This window comes from Stegostoma tigrinum, chromosome 26 (genome assembly GCF_030684315.1).
Source record: "Stegostoma tigrinum isolate sSteTig4 chromosome 26, sSteTig4.hap1, whole genome shotgun sequence".
Lineage (NCBI taxonomy): Eukaryota > Metazoa > Chordata > Chondrichthyes > Orectolobiformes > Stegostomatidae > Stegostoma > Stegostoma tigrinum.
The window spans coordinates 39066183-39083986 of NC_081379.1; the positions used below are offsets into that span (position 1 = coordinate 39066183).

General features: G+C 46.3%; 1 protein-coding gene across 4 annotated transcripts in view; it reads right to left on the bottom strand.

The window, feature by feature from the left end:
- Positions 1-17804, bottom strand: part of LOC125463976 (uncharacterized) — a 145799-nt gene that overhangs the window by 74315 nt on the left and 53680 nt on the right. For 3 of the 4 annotated variants that reach the window (XM_048555826.2, XM_048555827.2, XM_048555825.2), the window contains 2 exons: positions 17573-17725; positions 2828-2963 (listed from right to left, as the gene is read on the bottom strand). In XM_048555826.2, coding sequence (XP_048411783.1) covers positions 2828-2963; positions 17573-17725 — 289 coding nt within the window. The remainder of the gene's footprint in view (positions 1-2827; positions 2964-17572; positions 17726-17804) is intronic. The other variant, XM_048555828.2, reaches the window with a different exon arrangement.

A 17804-nucleotide genomic window follows, 5' to 3' on the forward strand; every position in this document is an offset into this window, starting at 1 on the left:
CCCTCGGGTGGCTGTCTGTGTGGAGTTTACATATTTTCTCTGTTGGTCCCCTCTGGCTTTCCTCCCGCAATTCAATGATATGTAGGTTAGGTATGTTGGCCATGGGGAATTGGGGGGTGGAGAGGTAAGATTTTTGCCATTTGATCTCTGCAGGGGAGCAAATGGCCTAGTGGTATTATACTGTACTGTCAATCCAGAGACCCAGGTAATGTTCTGGGGATCTGGGTTAGAATCCCAGGATATCTGATTGGCATGGACGAGTTGGATCGAAGGGACAGGCAAATTAGCAGATGGTGGAATTTGAATTCAATAAATATCTGGAATTAAGAGTCTAATGATAGCCATGAATCCGTTGCCGATTGTCAGGAAAAACCCATCTGGTTCACTAATGTCCTTTAAGGAAGGAAACTGCCATCCTTACCTGGTCTGGCCTACATGTGACTCCAGAACCACAGCAACGTGGTTGACTCAGAATTGCCCCCATGGCAATTAGGGATGGGCAGTAACTGCTTCCTGGCCAGCGATGCCCTCATCCCATGGATGAATAGAAAAAAGTTTCTAAGCTCACAGAATTGTACAGCATGGAAACAGTCCCTCTGGTCCAACTCATCCATGCTAACCAGATATCCTAAATTAATCTGGTCTCATTTGCCAGCAATAGGCCCATATCCCTCTGAATCCTTCTTATTCACATACCCAACCAGCTCCCTTTTAACGGCTATTAATTGTATGTGCAGCAAACGCCTCCTCTGGCAGCTTGTTCTGTACATGGACCACCATCTGAGGGAAAAAAATGCCCTTTAGATCATTTTTAAATCTTTCCCCTCTCAGCTCAAACCTATGCCCTCTAGTTTTTGACTCCCCCACACCAGAGAAAAAACCTGGCCCATTTACTCCCTCTGCTTGCCCCTCTTGATTTTATAAACCTCTACAGCCCCTCAGCCTCTGATGCTCCAGGGAAAATAGCCCCAGCCTATCCAGCCTCTCCCTGTAGCTCAAACCCTCCAATCCTGGCAACATCCTTGTAAATCTTTTCTGAGCCCTTTCCAGTTTCACAACATCCTTCCTCAAGCAGGGAGACCAGAATTGCACACAGTATTCCAAAAGTAGCCTAACCAATGCTCTGTACAGCCGCAACATCACCCCCTCAACTGCTATACTCAATACACTGACCAATAAAGGCAAGCATACCAAACATCTTCCTCATTATCCTGTCTACCTGCGACTTCACTTTGAAGGAACTGTGAGCCTGCACCCCAAGGTCTCTTTGTTCAGCAACACCCCCCAGGACCTTACCATTTAGTGTATAAGTCCTGCCCTGATTTGCCTTTCCAACGTGTAGCACCTCTTGTTTATCTAAATTAAACTCCATCTGCCACTCCTCGGCCCATCAGCCTACCTGACCAAGGCCCCATTATCATACTTTGAGGTAACCTCCTTCACTGTCCATTACAACCACGAATTTTAGTGACAACTATTAACGTACTAACCATACCTCCTACGTTCACATCCAAATCATTGACAAAAACGATGAAAAGCAGTGGAGCCAGCACTGATTCTGGTGCTTACCACTGGTCATAGACCTCCAGTCTGAAAAATGACCCTCCACCACCACCCTCTGTCTTTGACCTTTGAGCCACCATTCTGTATCCAAATGGCTAGTTCTCCGTGTATTCCATGTGATATGATTAGTGTAAGGATTAGAGGAGGTGCAAGGGAACAGCACTTTCACCCAGAGTATGATGGGTGTCTGGAATTCACAGCCAGGATTGGTGGTTGAGGCAAAATTCCTCAAATCCTTTAAGAGGAAGCTATCACCTGAAAGGCTATGCATCAGATACTACAAAGTTGGATTAGAATGGTCTGCTGGTTCATTCAGCCAACACAAACAAGGGGCACATTGGCTTCTTTTCCCTGCTGAGACTTTTCCATGGCTCTAATGGTCAACCCATGATGTTGGGGAAAATACATGAATAGAGAGCATGAATAGAGAATTGGGGCTATTACAGGAAGCAGTAAGTCAGGATAAATGGCTTGTTTCTAGATTGGCACACTGTAATTAGTGCAGGTCCACATGGATCAGTTTCGGGGCCTCAGTTATCTACAATTTATTTTAATGACATGGATGAAGGGACAAGTGAATGGTGACCAATGGTAGCTAATGACAGCTAATAACAAAAGATAGCAAGTTGTCAGGGCAAAGAATTTTCAAGTTGAACAAGGAAAAATTGGTATTTGGAGTGGAAAAAGGGAGATTACATACCTTTGGTAAGGAGCACAATGTCATGTGAATCAAGTGAGACTGCACATATCTGTGGGACAGAGGGATCTGGGTGTCCTCGTGAGTCAGGAAAAGCCAGCATGCAGGTTCCGAAAGCAATTGGGAATGTGAACTGAATTTTACTCTTTATTAGAAAGGGGATAGAATGCAAAAGTGGGGAAAAGGAAGTTGGCATTTTGGTAACGTCCCTGGGCTAACCCAGAAACGCAGGCTAATGCTGTGGAGTCGTTGGTTTGAATCCCACCATGGTGGGACAGTGAAATGTGAAATCAATGACAAAAAGTTTAACAAAATCTGGGATTGCAAAACAAGTCTGAGCCAGGGAGAGACCCTGGGTAGTGGATTCCTGTGCTCCACACTGCCAAACTGCAAGTGGAACATTAAATTTAGAAAGTATAGCAGAAAAATGAATTTAACAATTATTTTGTTTACCAATGTGAGCATTTAGAAATTTAAAGTATGTGTTTCAACCTACAAGACGCGTGCGCCTTCTTTTGAAATTGACTTGAGTTCTATCCACAGAATGACATATCAATGTCCACTCACCTGCCCAGCTCCATAAGGAACACAAAGCAACAGGCGAATGACATGTGGAAGATGTAGGAGGTCCAGGGTACGCAGTAGTGTCTATCATAAATGTTGGGATCCGTGTCATGCCAAGTCCACCAAAGTAGTTTGATGCCTAAAAATTACGATTGACAGACGTCACGAGGGGCTGGTTAAACAATGATGAGACTGTGTGCAGCTCAAACAGAATCTTACACTATCAGCTACTCCCTCCTGATCAGGTCAGCTCAACCCACACACAGGAAAACAGCTGAACATCAGCCCATCTACCACTGGCTTCACTCACTGCAGTGATGTGCAGCACAGACCAACATGGTTGGATCTGAATCCCACTCAACAGTAGGCTGTGATGTGAAATCTGCAAGTTATGCCGCAGGATCAACTGAGAGCTGGGAAAATACACATTTAAATAAGAGATAGTGGGAATTTCTGACGCTGGAGTCTGAGTCAACAAGGTGTGGAGCTGGATGAACACAGCAGGCCAAGCAGCATCAGAGGAGCAGGAAGGCTGACGTTTCAGGCCTAGACCCTTCTTCAGAAATGGGGGAGGGGAAGGGACTAAGGGCATTCTCCTCTCCCCACCCTTATCTACTTTCCAGAGGGACCACTCTCTCCAGGACTGCCTTGTCCGCTCCACACTCCCCTCTAGCCCCACCACACCCGGCACTTTTCTCTGCAACCGCAGGAAGTGCTACACCTGCCCCTACACCTCCTCCCTCAGCTCCATCCCAGGACCCAAGAAGGCCTTCCACAATAAACAGATGTTCACCTGCACATCTGCTAATGTGATATACTGTATCCGCTGTTCCCGCTGTGGCCTCCTCTACATCAGGGAAACGAAGCGGTGGCTTGGGGACTGCTTTGTGGAACATCTACACTCCATTTGTGACAAACAACTGCACCTCCCAGTCGCGAACCACTTGAACTCCCCCTCCCACTCCTTGGACGACATGTCCATCCTGGGCCTCCTGCAGTGCCACAGTGATGTCACCCAAAGGCTGCAGGAACAGCAACTCATATTCCACTTGGGAGCCCTGCAGCCCTATAGTATCAATGTGGACTTCACAAGCTTCAAAATCTCCCCATCCCGATCTCATCTCAAGACCAGCCCAGCTCGTCCATGTGTCCTTGACCTGTCCATCATTTCTCCCACCAATCCAGTCCTCCCACATCACTGACCAAACCTGACCCCCACTTCCTACCAACTAGCCTCATTCCCGCCTCCTTGACCTGTCTGTCTTCCGTCAACTGACTAACCCCCTTCCCAACTCCCTACCTACACTCACCTTTACTGGCTCCAGCCCCGCCTCTTTGACCTGCCCATCTTCTCTCCACCTATCTGCTCTTCTATCCACATTCCATCATTGCCTCCCCCCATTTATTTCAGAGTCCCCTTCCCCTCCCCATTTATGATGAAGGTTCCAGACCTGAAACATCAGCCTTCCTGTTCCTCTGAGGCTGCCTGGCCTGCTGTGTTCATCCAGCTCTACACCTTGTTGTGCCCCACATTCAAATAACATGTTCAATCATGCCAGCCAGCTTCTCTCATTTCTTCCTGCAGTGATCAGTCTGGCTGAAGAACACTTATTTATGAATGCCATCACCAGATTTTTGCCTTAACAAGGCAAGTGGGTGCCAACGGGGGTTACTAGAAAGCTCTCACCTCTAAGTCAGAAAGTTGGAGATAGATATCCTATTTCAGGGATTAGATTTTGTAGTTTTGGCTGGCATTTCAGTACTTCAGATGTTCATTGATGATTGCACCACATTCAGCAAATTTTGAACTCCTCAGACGCTGAAGCAGTCAATGTTCAAATGCAGCAAGATCTGGACAATGTCCAGGCTTGGCATGTGGCAAGTAATATTTGTGCCTCACGTTTGCCAGGCAATGACGTCTCCAATAAGAGACAATATAATCGCTGCCCCCTGACATTCAATTATACTACCATCACTGAGTACCCCATTATCAACATCACCATTGACCATAGACTGAACTGGACATAACTATTTTGACTGCATGGGAAGCAGAGGTCTTCAGCCAGCAATATGATCGCTTGACTATTAATCCAGAGACCCAGGCAATGCTCTGGGGACATGGGTGTGAATCACACCATGGTAGATGGTGAAGTTTGACTTCCATAAAATTCTGGATATGGGGAGTATAATGATACTCATGAAACTATTGCTGATTGTTGGAAAATCCCATCTGGTTCACTAATGTTCCTCAGGGAAGGAAACTGCTTGGTCTGGCCTACATGTGACTCCAGACCCACTGCAACTCTTAACAGCCCCCTGGGCTATTAGGGATGGCCAATAAATGCTTGTCTAGCCAGCAATGCCCACATCCTGTGAATGAATAATTTATAAAAACCTTGCAGTGTATAATGCTCCTCTTGACAAGTCACAGATCAGGAGTGTGATGGAACACTCCCCACTTGCCTGGACGACTGCAGCCCCAACAACACTCAAGAAGCTTGACATTATCCAGGACAAAGCAGCCGCTTGATTGGCACCACATCCACAAACATCCCACTCCCTCCACCACTGACGCTCAGTAGCAGCAGTGTATACCATTTACAAGATGCACTGCAGACATTCACCAAAGATCCTCAGACAGCACCGTCCAAACCCAAGACCTCTTCCATCGAGAAGGACAAGGGCAGCAGATACATGGGATCACAACTACCTTCAAGCTCCCCTCCAAGTCACTCACCTTCCCCTGACTTGGAAGTACATCACCATTCGTTTACTGTCACTGGGTCAAAATCCTGGAATTGCCTCCTTAATGACATTGTGGTATATCTACACCAAATGGGCTGCAGTGGTTCAAGAAGGCAGCTCACCTTCTCAAGGGCAATTATGGACGGGCTAAATGCCAAGCCAGCAATGGCCATGTTCCCTGAGTGAACAGAGAATTAAAAACATGGCCCTCAAAACAACATCACAAACTGTGGCTCAGAAACAAGCATTGGCTCCAACTAGTTCTTCTCAGAGTTATTGTACAACGTTTTAAATGTATTTTATATTAAGTTAATCGTTTGGCAATTTAAAGGTATAAATGTTTTAAATGTGTCTTTATCAGCTAATAAAGGCTTTGCTGAACGTAACACCAGTTACTCAGACTCAGTTATTCCCACACTTTGCTTCCTGTTAATAAACTTATCTTCTATCCATGACATCATGTCACCCCCACTCCTAGAGATATTATTGTCTGCAAAGCCTTTGATGTAGCATGTATTTTGTCAAATACCTGCTGGAAGTCTAAATACAGTAATGTACTCATTCCTCCTCATGAGCGGGACTTACCTCTCCAAAGAACTGCCTTTTGATAATACCATGTTGGCCCTACCTCGTTACCTTGAAACATATTCAAGTGCCTTGTTATAACGTTTTTAATAGTTGCTTCTAACGTGTTCCCTATGACGTTATGTTAAATTACCTGGCGTATAGTTTCCTGCTTTCTGCTTCCCTCCCTTCTTGAATAAAAAGGAAATTCATTAGCTATTTTCCAATCCAAAGGAACCTTCTCTGAATCTAATGAGTTTTAGAAAATTAAAACTAATGCATCAACTATTTCACTACTTCCTTAACATCATTAGGAGCTGCTGACTTACCAACTGCCAGTTCCAACAATTTACTCAGTCATTATGTCTCTGATCATTATAAGTTTCTTGAGTTCCTCCCTCCCTTCAAATTCTTCATTTCCAGCTATTTCTGGGATGTTGCTTCTGTCATTTCTTGTGAAAATTGATGCAGAATATTTGTTCAATTCACCTACCATCTCTTTATCTTTGTTAATAACACCCCAGACTAATTTTCAACAGGTCCAACATTTACTTTGTTAACTCTTCTTTTTTTAAGTATCTGAAGAAACCTTTCCTATCAGTTTTTACATTTTTGGCTAACTTTCTCTGGCACTCTGATTTTTTTCATCCTTCTTAATCTTTCAGTAATTCCTTGCTGTTTATTTTATATTCTGCCCAATCTTAGGACCTGCCACCTATCTTTGCAGAATTATGTTTTTACTTTGAGATTTGCAGCATCTTTGACTTTTTTCAGTTAATCACAAATAATGGGTCAGTTCTTATTTGTTGGAATGTATCTATTATGCACTTTATGGAATATCCCCTTAAGTGTTTGCCATATTAATGAATTAATGCAGAGGGATCTGGGTGACCAAGCACATGAATTGCAAAAGGCCAGTTTCCAGACACAGCCTGTCATTAAGAGGGTGAAAAGAATGTTATCATTTAATTTGAGGGGAATCAAACACAAATATTGGGAGCTGATGCTTCAGTTATACAGGGCATTGGTGAGGTCACATCCAGAATATTGCGCTCACTTTATTTAGGGCAGTATGTAAATGCATTTGAAGCTGATCAGAGACTGTTTGCCATATTAATACGTGGAATGGGTGGAATTACTTATGCGGAAATGTTGAAATGATCCAGCTGGTATCCCCCAGAGACTGAAAGATTAAGAGGTGACTTGACTGAAGCATAAGATCCTGACTGTTCTTGGCAAGTTGAACATGGAAAGGGTGTCTCCTCTTGTCAGAGAATCTAACACTGGGCTCACTGTTTTAAAATAAGGGTCTCAGACAGGAATGGAGGTGAAGTTTTTTTTCCCTCTCATGGATCTGAGAGTCTTTGGAACTCTCATCCTGAGGAAGTGTGGAGACCAGCATGAATATTAGGAAGGTGAAGGTGGATAGATTCTTGGTGAGCAAGGGGCTGAAAGGTTGTTGGGGATGGGAGAAATGTGGACGGAGATTACAATCAGGTCAAACATGACCTTATTCAGTGGCAGAGCAGGCTCGTGGGATCAGATGGTCTACCCTGCTTCTTGTTTGCATGCATCTTAAATCAGATTAAACCCACATCAGATTGAATGCTCTTCTTAATGTAGTCTAGTTTCATGTTTGAATTTTCCAATTAACCCAACTTTGACAACTCTTTGGAGAGGGGTTTCTGACCATCCTACACTTTGGAGAGGGGATTCTGACCCTCCTACTCATTGGAGAGGGGTTTCTGACCCTCCTATTCTTTGGAGAGGGGTTTCTGACCCTCCTACTCTTTGTGTGAATGAATGCTTCTGGACACTTCCTTTCAATGTCACACTGTAACTCTAGGATTATATCCCCCCTTGTTCTGCATGGAACTGATCCAGCTCAGCAGGAGTAGCAGGCAGCGATACTGGTCTCTCTGGGGAAGATAATGTGACAATGTCAACTAGCATTTCCACTTCTGATTGACATCCAGTGACCAAGGGTCTGAATCAGGCAGGAATGCAGCATCTGGCCCTGTTAACCAGCCTGCCAACATTCATAGACAGAGGGCGACCATAAAACTTAAACATAGTACCATCAGGAGGAATGAGATGACAAAGAATTATACACTGCTGCTGTATGACCCCAACAGTACTGACTGTTTCCATATGTGGAACAAGGAAAAGGTGACAGTGTAAGAATGCCTTAACTCTGCAAAAGGAGGCCAGAGGTTGGTTTAGCTCAGTTGCCTGGATGGCTATGCAGAGGAACACAGACAGTGTGGGTTCAATTCCTGCACCTGCTGAGGTTATCCTGTAGGCTTCTCTTCCTCAACCTCTCCTCTCACCTGAGGCGCAGTGACCCTCGGGTTAAACGACCACCAGTTGCCTCTGCCTGCAATGACAGGCAGCAGCCCTTGAGTCTGGTGAGATAATGGTGACTTTACCTCACAAAGGAAGACGACAGCTGGTTTGAGACACAGATGAATATCCCAAGCTCACCATGAGACGCCATAGTCAGGAATGGCTGATGTTTCTAAGTTGTATGTAAATCCAGGGTCCATATGTGATGCAGATGTTCTAATGTCAAACTTGTTTGACTAACTGATCACCCACTTTACACTTTGCTGCGGCAGCCTGTGCTTCCCAAGTGAAAGGCGTTGTTCCCAGCTCAGTGTTATCCTGCAAGCAGTTCATTAGCATGGCCAAGTGTGTCACCCACTCTCAATCCAACCGTCTCTATCTCTCAGATAACAAAGTGTGGAGCTGCATGAACACAGCAGGTCAAGTAGCATCTTAGGTGAACAAAAGCTGACGTTTCAGTCTCTCTCGTCTCTATCTCTCAGTCTCTCTCTCTCTTGAGAAAGGAAAGCTTTCTTGGCTCTGTTGGTGGTTCTCTCAGCTGAGTCCAAAGGTCATGGGTTCAACTGAGCAATCGTCAAGCATCTCAGCGGGTTGGGGGGGTGGTGTGGTTTGAGTTGCTGCATTTGAATGAATAGGGGCTGTCTGTTTTTGGGGAGGTGGGATGTAAAACGTAGTGCGACAGTGGGGTCATTTCTCAATGATCAGGCAGTTCTCAGCAGCCTGGTCTCCTCTGATCAGCTCTGAGGGAGTGGGTTACAGAAATAAGAGGGAGTGAATCCATGGCAGAAACAATTCATCTGAAGGAAGTGTGTGGCAACCTTAAAATGGACGTGTTCAGCTAGTGTCCGTCAAGCAGATCAGGGAAAGCAGATCGGGCTGAAACCCATGGAGAAAGGATAAGGAGACTGCAATTTACCAAGCAGTTAACCAGGCAGCAATTCCAAACAACTAAGTTGCTGGGAAACACTTTACAATGTTTTTAGCATGTGAAAGATGCTACCCAAATGCAGGGTTCCAACCTAATTGAGTCCTTAGTTCTGCCTCAATCCTGTAAGCAAAGATACAAACCCATCTGAACGCATCTCTTCAGGTAAACATTAAAATCCCTGCTGGATTGGATTGTGTTTAGCTCCTGTACAGAATGAAAGCTACATTCCTCAGCAAGAATAATTGAAAAGCTTCATTCAGTCATGAGGATTAAGGGTAATGAGAAACATTCTCATTTTGAGAGCTGCTGTGTTTTGTAAAAATACAAACTTCAAACGGAAATCAGTCACACAATGGGTTTATTCATCCACAACTGCTGTCTGATATTAGAACCACTCACGTGTGTCTATTAAAACAGCAGAAACTCCACATGAACCGCAGCAGGGACGGTGTCAGCAATGCAGCTTCAAATGGTAGCTTGCTGTGTCACTCTTCCTGTCCGATCTAATTCAGTCAATGGGCTGAACAACTAATACTTGGTCCATGGGAAGGATCAAGCAGCGAACGTTAGGAAATTACTAGCCATGACAGTTCGACCCATTGATGCTGCTTCCTATCCTGTAAATTTGAGTGATTTGGGACTCAGAGCATAGCCGCAGCTCTCTGCCAGGCCTGATTTAAATCGGGCCCGATGTGAATACGGCAGGGAGGGAACTGGGTCTGCCAGCCTCTGGGCGACTATGTGAGATGGAGCAGGTACTGGGCAGCTCCCAAGCACTCTTGGCTAGGCAGGTAACCCATGGGCAATTTAAGCTGTGTCATGGCAAAGTTTACCTTCAATGCTACAACATTGAAAAGGCATCTGGGTGGGTATATGAACAGGAAGGGTTCAGAGGGATATGGGCCAAATGGGACTAGATGAATGTAGGATGTCTGGTCAGCGTGGACAAATTGGGCTAGAGTCTGTTTCCATGCTATACAGCTCTATGACTCTACAGCTCTCAGACAGCAGCAGCACCAGATCAAGGGAAGAAACATGACCAGACTTTTGTCCTTTACTGTTCAGTACACCTCCAACACTGTGCTATTTGATGTTTGATTTGATTTATTCATGTCACATGTACCCAGATACAGTGAAAAGTTTTGTTTTGTGTGCAGTACAGGCAGGTTATAAGGTACAAAGTTCGTAGGGTGATTGAACAGGGCGAGGAATATAAAGTTATAGCTGCAAAGAAGGTGCCGATAAAGCAGATCCAACGTTAAGTTTGAAGATTCAGCAGCCCAATCAGAATCCAATCTGGAATGCTTTGGTGATGCATCTCTGCCTTAACTCAGCAGCTGGCATTTCCTTACAATACTCTTGTCACTGTATGGAAGCACCATAAGAAAACAGAGATCTCCTCCCAGCGCAAACACTTGGTTTTTCCAATGCAAGATCCACTCATCCAGCTCGTTGCACCAAAGTGGTTACCTAGACTAACATAACAAGGTGTGGAGCTGAATGAAGACAGCAGGCCAAGCAGCATCAGAGGAGCAGGAAGGCTGACGTTTCAGGGCCTTGACCCTTCTTTAGAAAGGCCGGACAAAGATGCATCACCAAAGCACTGCAGATTGGACTTCTGACTGGGCTGCTCAAACTTCAATCTTAATGTTGGATAACAAAGTGTGGAGCTGGATGAACACGGCAGGCCAAGCAGCATCTCAGGAGCACAAAAGCTGACGTTTCAGCCCTAGACCCTTCATCAGAGATACAATCTTAATGTTGGACTTGCTTTTTGGGCACCTTCTTTGCAGCTGTAACTTTATATTCCTCGCTCTGTTCAACCACCCCATGAACTTTGTACCTTCATTTCTGAAGAAGGGTCCAGGCCTGAAATGTCAACCTTCCTGCTCCTCTGGTGCTGCTTGGCCTGCTGTGTTATCTCAGATTCTCCATCATCTGCGGCTCCTACTATCCCTGGTTACCTAGACTGACTTCTCAGGCCCGCAGTAATGTCTGAACTCACAGCAGTCTGACTCAGGAGCAAGGGCACAACTGACTGGGTGGAGCTGAAATTTGGGGCTGCTGTGAGGCGGGGTGGATGTGGAGTTATTTGGTGCTAAGGAAGATCTGCTATTATTGGAAATCTCCCCGAAATCTAATTAGAAAGAAGAGACCCACTCATCCTGGATCTCAAGATTGCAAGTGAAAAACTGCAAGAATTTCTTGTGATAAAATTTCCAAGCTAGATATTCTATCCTTCCCTTTGGTTTAAATAAATTCTTCAAGCTGGTGGCCAAGCAACTGAAGCTTACCAGAAATATGGAAAGAGGCAGATGAATTATAACTTCACCATTTCAATTTAAACCGCAGCGAGATCGAGTTTAATAATCTGCCGCATTTAAACCTGCCACTGGAGATTTTCATCTGCACTTGAATAATTTGGTGGCACAGCGGCTCAGTGGTTAGCACCGCTGCTTCACAGCACCAGGAACCCAGGTTTGCGGGTATTCCAGCCTCGGTTGACTGTCTGTGCAGCGTTTTCACATTCTCCCTGTGCCTGTGTGGGTTTCCTCCCACAGCCCAAAGATGTGCAAATTAGGGTGGATTGGCCATGCCAAATTGCCCGTAATGTCCAGAAATGTGCTAGGTAGGTGCGCCTGGGTGGGATGCTCTTTGGAGGTTTGGTGTGGACTTAATGGGCTGAATGGCCAGCGTCCATAGTGCAGGGATTCTATGATTCAGGGAGAGAACCTTGTCACATACCAAGGGAGAAGATCCTTGGAGATTTCACTGGCAAAGCGAGTCCTTTTACTTTGAAAGGGCTTTTTGATGTTTCTGACAGCATTCATTGCCCATCCCTAATTGCCCAGAGGGCACTTAAGAGTCAACCACATTGCTGTGGGTCTGGAGTCACATGTAGGCCCAGACCAGGTAATGATGGGAGTTTCCTTCCCTAAAGGACGTCAGTGACTCAGATGGTTATTTTTTTTCCAGACAGTCAGCACTAGATTCACGCTCATTATTGGACTCTTAATTGCAGATATTTATTGAATTTTTTTAGGTCAGCTTTTGTGCTCCTGAGATGCTGTTTGGCCTGCTGTATCTCAGATTCTCCAGCATCTGCAGTTCCCATTACCTCTGTCCACCATCTACCATGGCAGGATTTGAACCCAGGTCCCCAGAACATTGTCTGGATTAAGAGATAATGGGAACTGCAGATGCTGGAGAATCCAAGATAACAAAGTGTGAAGCTGGATGAACACAGCAGGCCGAGCAGAATCTCAGGAGCACAAAAGCTGACGTTTCGGGCCTAGGCCCTTCATCAGAGAGGGGGATGGGGTGAGGGTTCTATAAATCCCTATTTATTCCAGAACCCTCACCCCATCCCCCTCTCTGATGAAGCGTCTAGGCCCGAAACGTCAGCTTTTGTGCTCCTGAGATGCTGCTGGGCCTGCTGTGTTCATCCAGCCTCACATTTTATTAGCCTGCTGTGTTCATCCAGCTTTACACTTTATTATCTGGACTAAGTCTGGTGATAATACCACGTGGCCCTCGCCTCCCCAGGGAACATTCTAAAGCAGTGTCTGCCCTGTGTCGATACCTGATTTATTCAAGCTTGGTGCACAGGTTAAGAGCTGAGCAGAGTACACGCCAATGGGATCTAACTGCTAGGATGGAATACAATGAATGGTGTACCCAGAGAGAGGAGTCGAGTATTGAGCAGGTTATGTAGGTGTCATTCTGAATGTGGATTTGCGCCGAATGGGGAGAAACAGATTCCATTTTAGAGTCAATCACAAAATAGCAGGAAGTCAGGACTAGGCTGAACGGTAGCATGTTGTGTCATTCCTGAGACTAATCACTGTGAAACACAAAACAGCCTGTCAAAATAAAAATATTCACAGGGAAGCAACGAAAACTATAATTCAGCTACAGATGAAAGCCGTCTTTCAGCATGCTCCAAGATCTTTCTGCGGTAAAGTCCTGTTTGTTTCCCTAACCCCCCTCCCCTGAGCTTTACATTTTCTCTGGCCGCTCGTAAAGATGCATGTTGGCAGGGTCCAATACCAATGTCTCTACACATTCTTATCTGAAGGAACTGCCATCAGGAGGGGTATCTGAGGCTGAGTTTGTGCTTCTCAGTCTAATTTTAACATCCATATTAGGCTAGACCCAGCAACTTTAACTGACCCGATGATCAGGTTCAAAGGTCAGGCCCTTTTACTGCGTCCAGCTCAGGGCAGAGCTGCGTTAATCCTTCCTGCCACCAGAGGCAGCAGAGGGACTGACTGGTGATGGGGTTCTGCAAGCAGGAAAATGCTCCCCTCCAACGATCTCGGGGACTTATACCGTTTCCGATTCCTGTTGAGGTTATAACAATCCCCGAATAGCTTCACTCTGTGCAGCTTTCCACTCCCAGATTCCTTTCGGCCAGCCAGTCCTGGTAATTCACGTCTCACCCACCCAGGCCGTGAGTGCATGAGCGCAGTAATGGCACTCAACAGCATCCTGTGGCCTGGCTTTGGAAGGTCGAGAGGTTCCCTACCTCAGAAATGTTGAAACTAATTTTAACCTCCCCACACCTGCCTGGGGGAGTTTCAGGTGGAGTCTCAACTGAATCTGAGGCCATTCTAGTCTTGGCTTCTCAAGAGAACATTATGTTAGTGAAATAACTCTTCAGAGGCCAGCATCACCCACTCACACCCTCAAACACTGACACCTCCCTCAAACACTCACTCACACCCTCAATCACTCACTCACACCCTCAATCACCCACTCACACCCTCAATCACACACTCACACCCTCAATCACTCACTCACACCCTCAATCACCCACTCACACCCTCAAACACTGACACCTCCCTCAAACACTCACTCACACCCTCAATCACTCACTCACACTCTCAATCACTCACTCACACCCTCAAACACTCACTCACACCCTCAATCACTCACACACACCCTCAAACACTGACACCTCCCTCAAACACTCACTCACACCCTCAATCACTCACTCACACCCTCAATCACTCACTCACACCCTCAATCACTCACACACACCCTCAAACACTGACACCTCCCTCAAACATTCACTCACACCCTCAATCACTCACTCACACCCTCAATCACTCACACACACCCTCAATCACTCACACACACCCTCAAACACTGACACCTCCCTCAAACACTCACACACACCCTCAAACACTGACACCTCCCTCAAACACTCACTCACACCCTCAATCACTCACTCACACCCTCAAACACTCACTCACACCCTCAAACACTGACACCTCCCTCAAACACTCACTCACACCCTCAATCACTCACTCACACCCTCAATCACTCACACACACCCTCAAACACTGACACCTCCCTCAAACACTCACTCACACCGTCAAACACTCACTCACTTTCAATCACTCACTCACACCCTCAAACACTGACACCTCCCTCAAACACTCACTCACACCCTCAAACACTGACACCTCCCTCAAACACTCACTCACACTCTCAAACACTCACTCACACCCTCAATCACTCACTCACTACCCTCAAACACTGACACCTCCCTCAATCACTCACTCACACCCTCAAACACTGACACCTCCCTCAAACACTCACTCACACCCTCAAACACTCACTCACACCCTCAATCACTCACACACACCCTCAAACACTGACACCTCCCTCAAACACTCACTCACACCGTCAAACACTCACTCACTTTCAATCACTCACTCACACCCTCAAACACTGACACCTCCCTCAAACACTCACTCACACCCTCAAACACTGACACCTCCCTCAAACACTCACTCACACTCTCAAACACTCACTCACACCCTCAATCACTCACTCACTACCCTCAAACACTGACACCTCCCTCAATCACTCACTCACACCCTCAAACACTGACACCTCCCTCAATCACTTACTCACACCCTCAAACACTCACTCACACCCTCAAACACTGACACCTCCCTCAAACACTCACTCACACCCTCAATCACTCGCTCACACCCTCAAACAGAGACACCCCCCTCAAACACTCACTCACACCCTCAATCACTCTCTCACACCCTCAAACACTCACTCACACCCTCAATCACTCACACACCCTCAAACACTCACTCACACCCTCAATCACTCACTCACACCCTCAATCACTCACTCACTACCCTCAAACACTGACACCTCCCTCAATCACTCACTCACACCCTCAAATACTCACTCATACCCTCAATCACTCACTCACACCCTCAATCACTCACTCACTACCCTCAAACACTGACACCTCCCTCAATCACTCACTCACACCCTCAAACACTCACACACCCTCAATCACTGACACCTCCCTCAAACACTCACTCACACCCTCAAACACTCACACACCCTCAATCACTCACTCACACCCTCAAATACTCACTCATACCCTCAATCACTCACTCACACCCTCAATCACTCACTCATACCCTCAAACACTCACTCACACCCTCAATCACTCACTCACACCCTCAGTCACTCACTCACTACTCTCAAACACTGACACCTCCCTCAATCACTCACTCACACCCTCAAACACTCACTCACACCCTCAATCATTCACTCACACCCTCAATCACTCACTCACACCCTCAACCACTCACACCTCCCTCAATCACTAACTCACACCCTCAAATACTCACTCATACCCTCAATCACTCACTCATACCCTCAAACACTGACACCTCCCTCAAACACTCACTTACCCTCAAATACTCACTCATACCCTCAATCACTTACTCACACCCTCAAACACTCACTCACACCCTCAAACACTGACACCTCCCTCAAACACTCATTCACCCTCAAATACTCACTCATACCCTCAATCACTTACTCACACCCTCAAACACTCACTCACACCCTCAAACACTGACACCTCCCTCAAACACTCATTCACACCCTCAATCACTCACTCATGCCCTCAATCACTCACTCACACCCTCAAACAGAGACACCTCCCTCAAACACTCACACGCCCTCAATCATTCACTCACACCTTCAATCACTGACACCTCCCTCAAACACTCACTCACACCCTCAATCACTCACACGCCCTCAAACACTCACACACCCTCAATCACTCACTCACACCCTCAAATACTCAATCATACCCTCAATCATTCACTCACACCTTCAACCACTCACTCATACCCTCAAACACTCACTCACACACCCTCAATCACTCACTCAAACCCTCAAACACTCACTCACACCCTCAATCACTCACTCACACCCTCAAACACTGACACCTCCCTCAAACACTCACTCACACCCTCAAACACTGACACCTCCCTCAATCACTTACTCATACCCTCAAACACTGACACCTCCCTCAAACACTCACTCACCCTCAAATACTCACTCATACCCTCAATCACTTACTCACACCCTCAAACACTCACTCACACCCTCAAACACTGACACCTCCCACAAACACTCATTCACACCCTCAATCACTCACACACACCCTCAATCACTCACACACACCCTCAAACACTGACACCTCCCTCAAACACTCACACACACCCTCAAACACTGACACCTCCCACAAACACTCATTCACACCCTCAATCACTCACTCACGCCCTCAATCACTCACTCACACCCTCAAACAGAGACACCTACCTCAAACACTCACTCACACCCATAATCACTCACACCCTCAAACACTCACTCACACCCTCAATCACTCACACACCCTCAAACACTGACACCTCCCTCAATCACTCCCTCACACCCTCAATTACTCACTCTCACCCTCAATCATTCACTCACACCCTCAAACGCTGACACCTCCCTCAATCACTCACTCACACCCTCAATCATTCACTCACACCCTCAAACACTCACTCACACCCTCAATCACTCACACACCCTCAAACACTCACTCACACCCTCAATCACTCACACACCCTCAAACACTCACTCATACCCTCAATCACTCACTCACACCCTCAATCACTCACTCACACCCTCAAACACTGACACCTCCCTCAAACCTGATACCTCCCTCAATCACTCACTCCCCCCTCAATCACTAACCCCTAACACTGATACCTCCCTCTGTCCAACCATTCCTACCTCCCTCCTCACCCTTAAGGAGCAATACAACAGGAGACACTGGGATATCTTACCCATGATGTCATATGGAAGATCAATCAATAGATCACCAAGTCCGACAGCAAATGGTTCTGCCCAAAATGGTAACCCAAGGCAGCTGACAGCAGCGTAACTCTGGTAGATAATAACGGGATAGAAAAAGATGATGTGGAGTGGCAGACGTTTGCCTGCAATTGGAATAAAAAATTCAAGTTAGCTTAATGTCTATAATCAGATAGGTCCTGCAGGAGATCATGGTTAAATCTG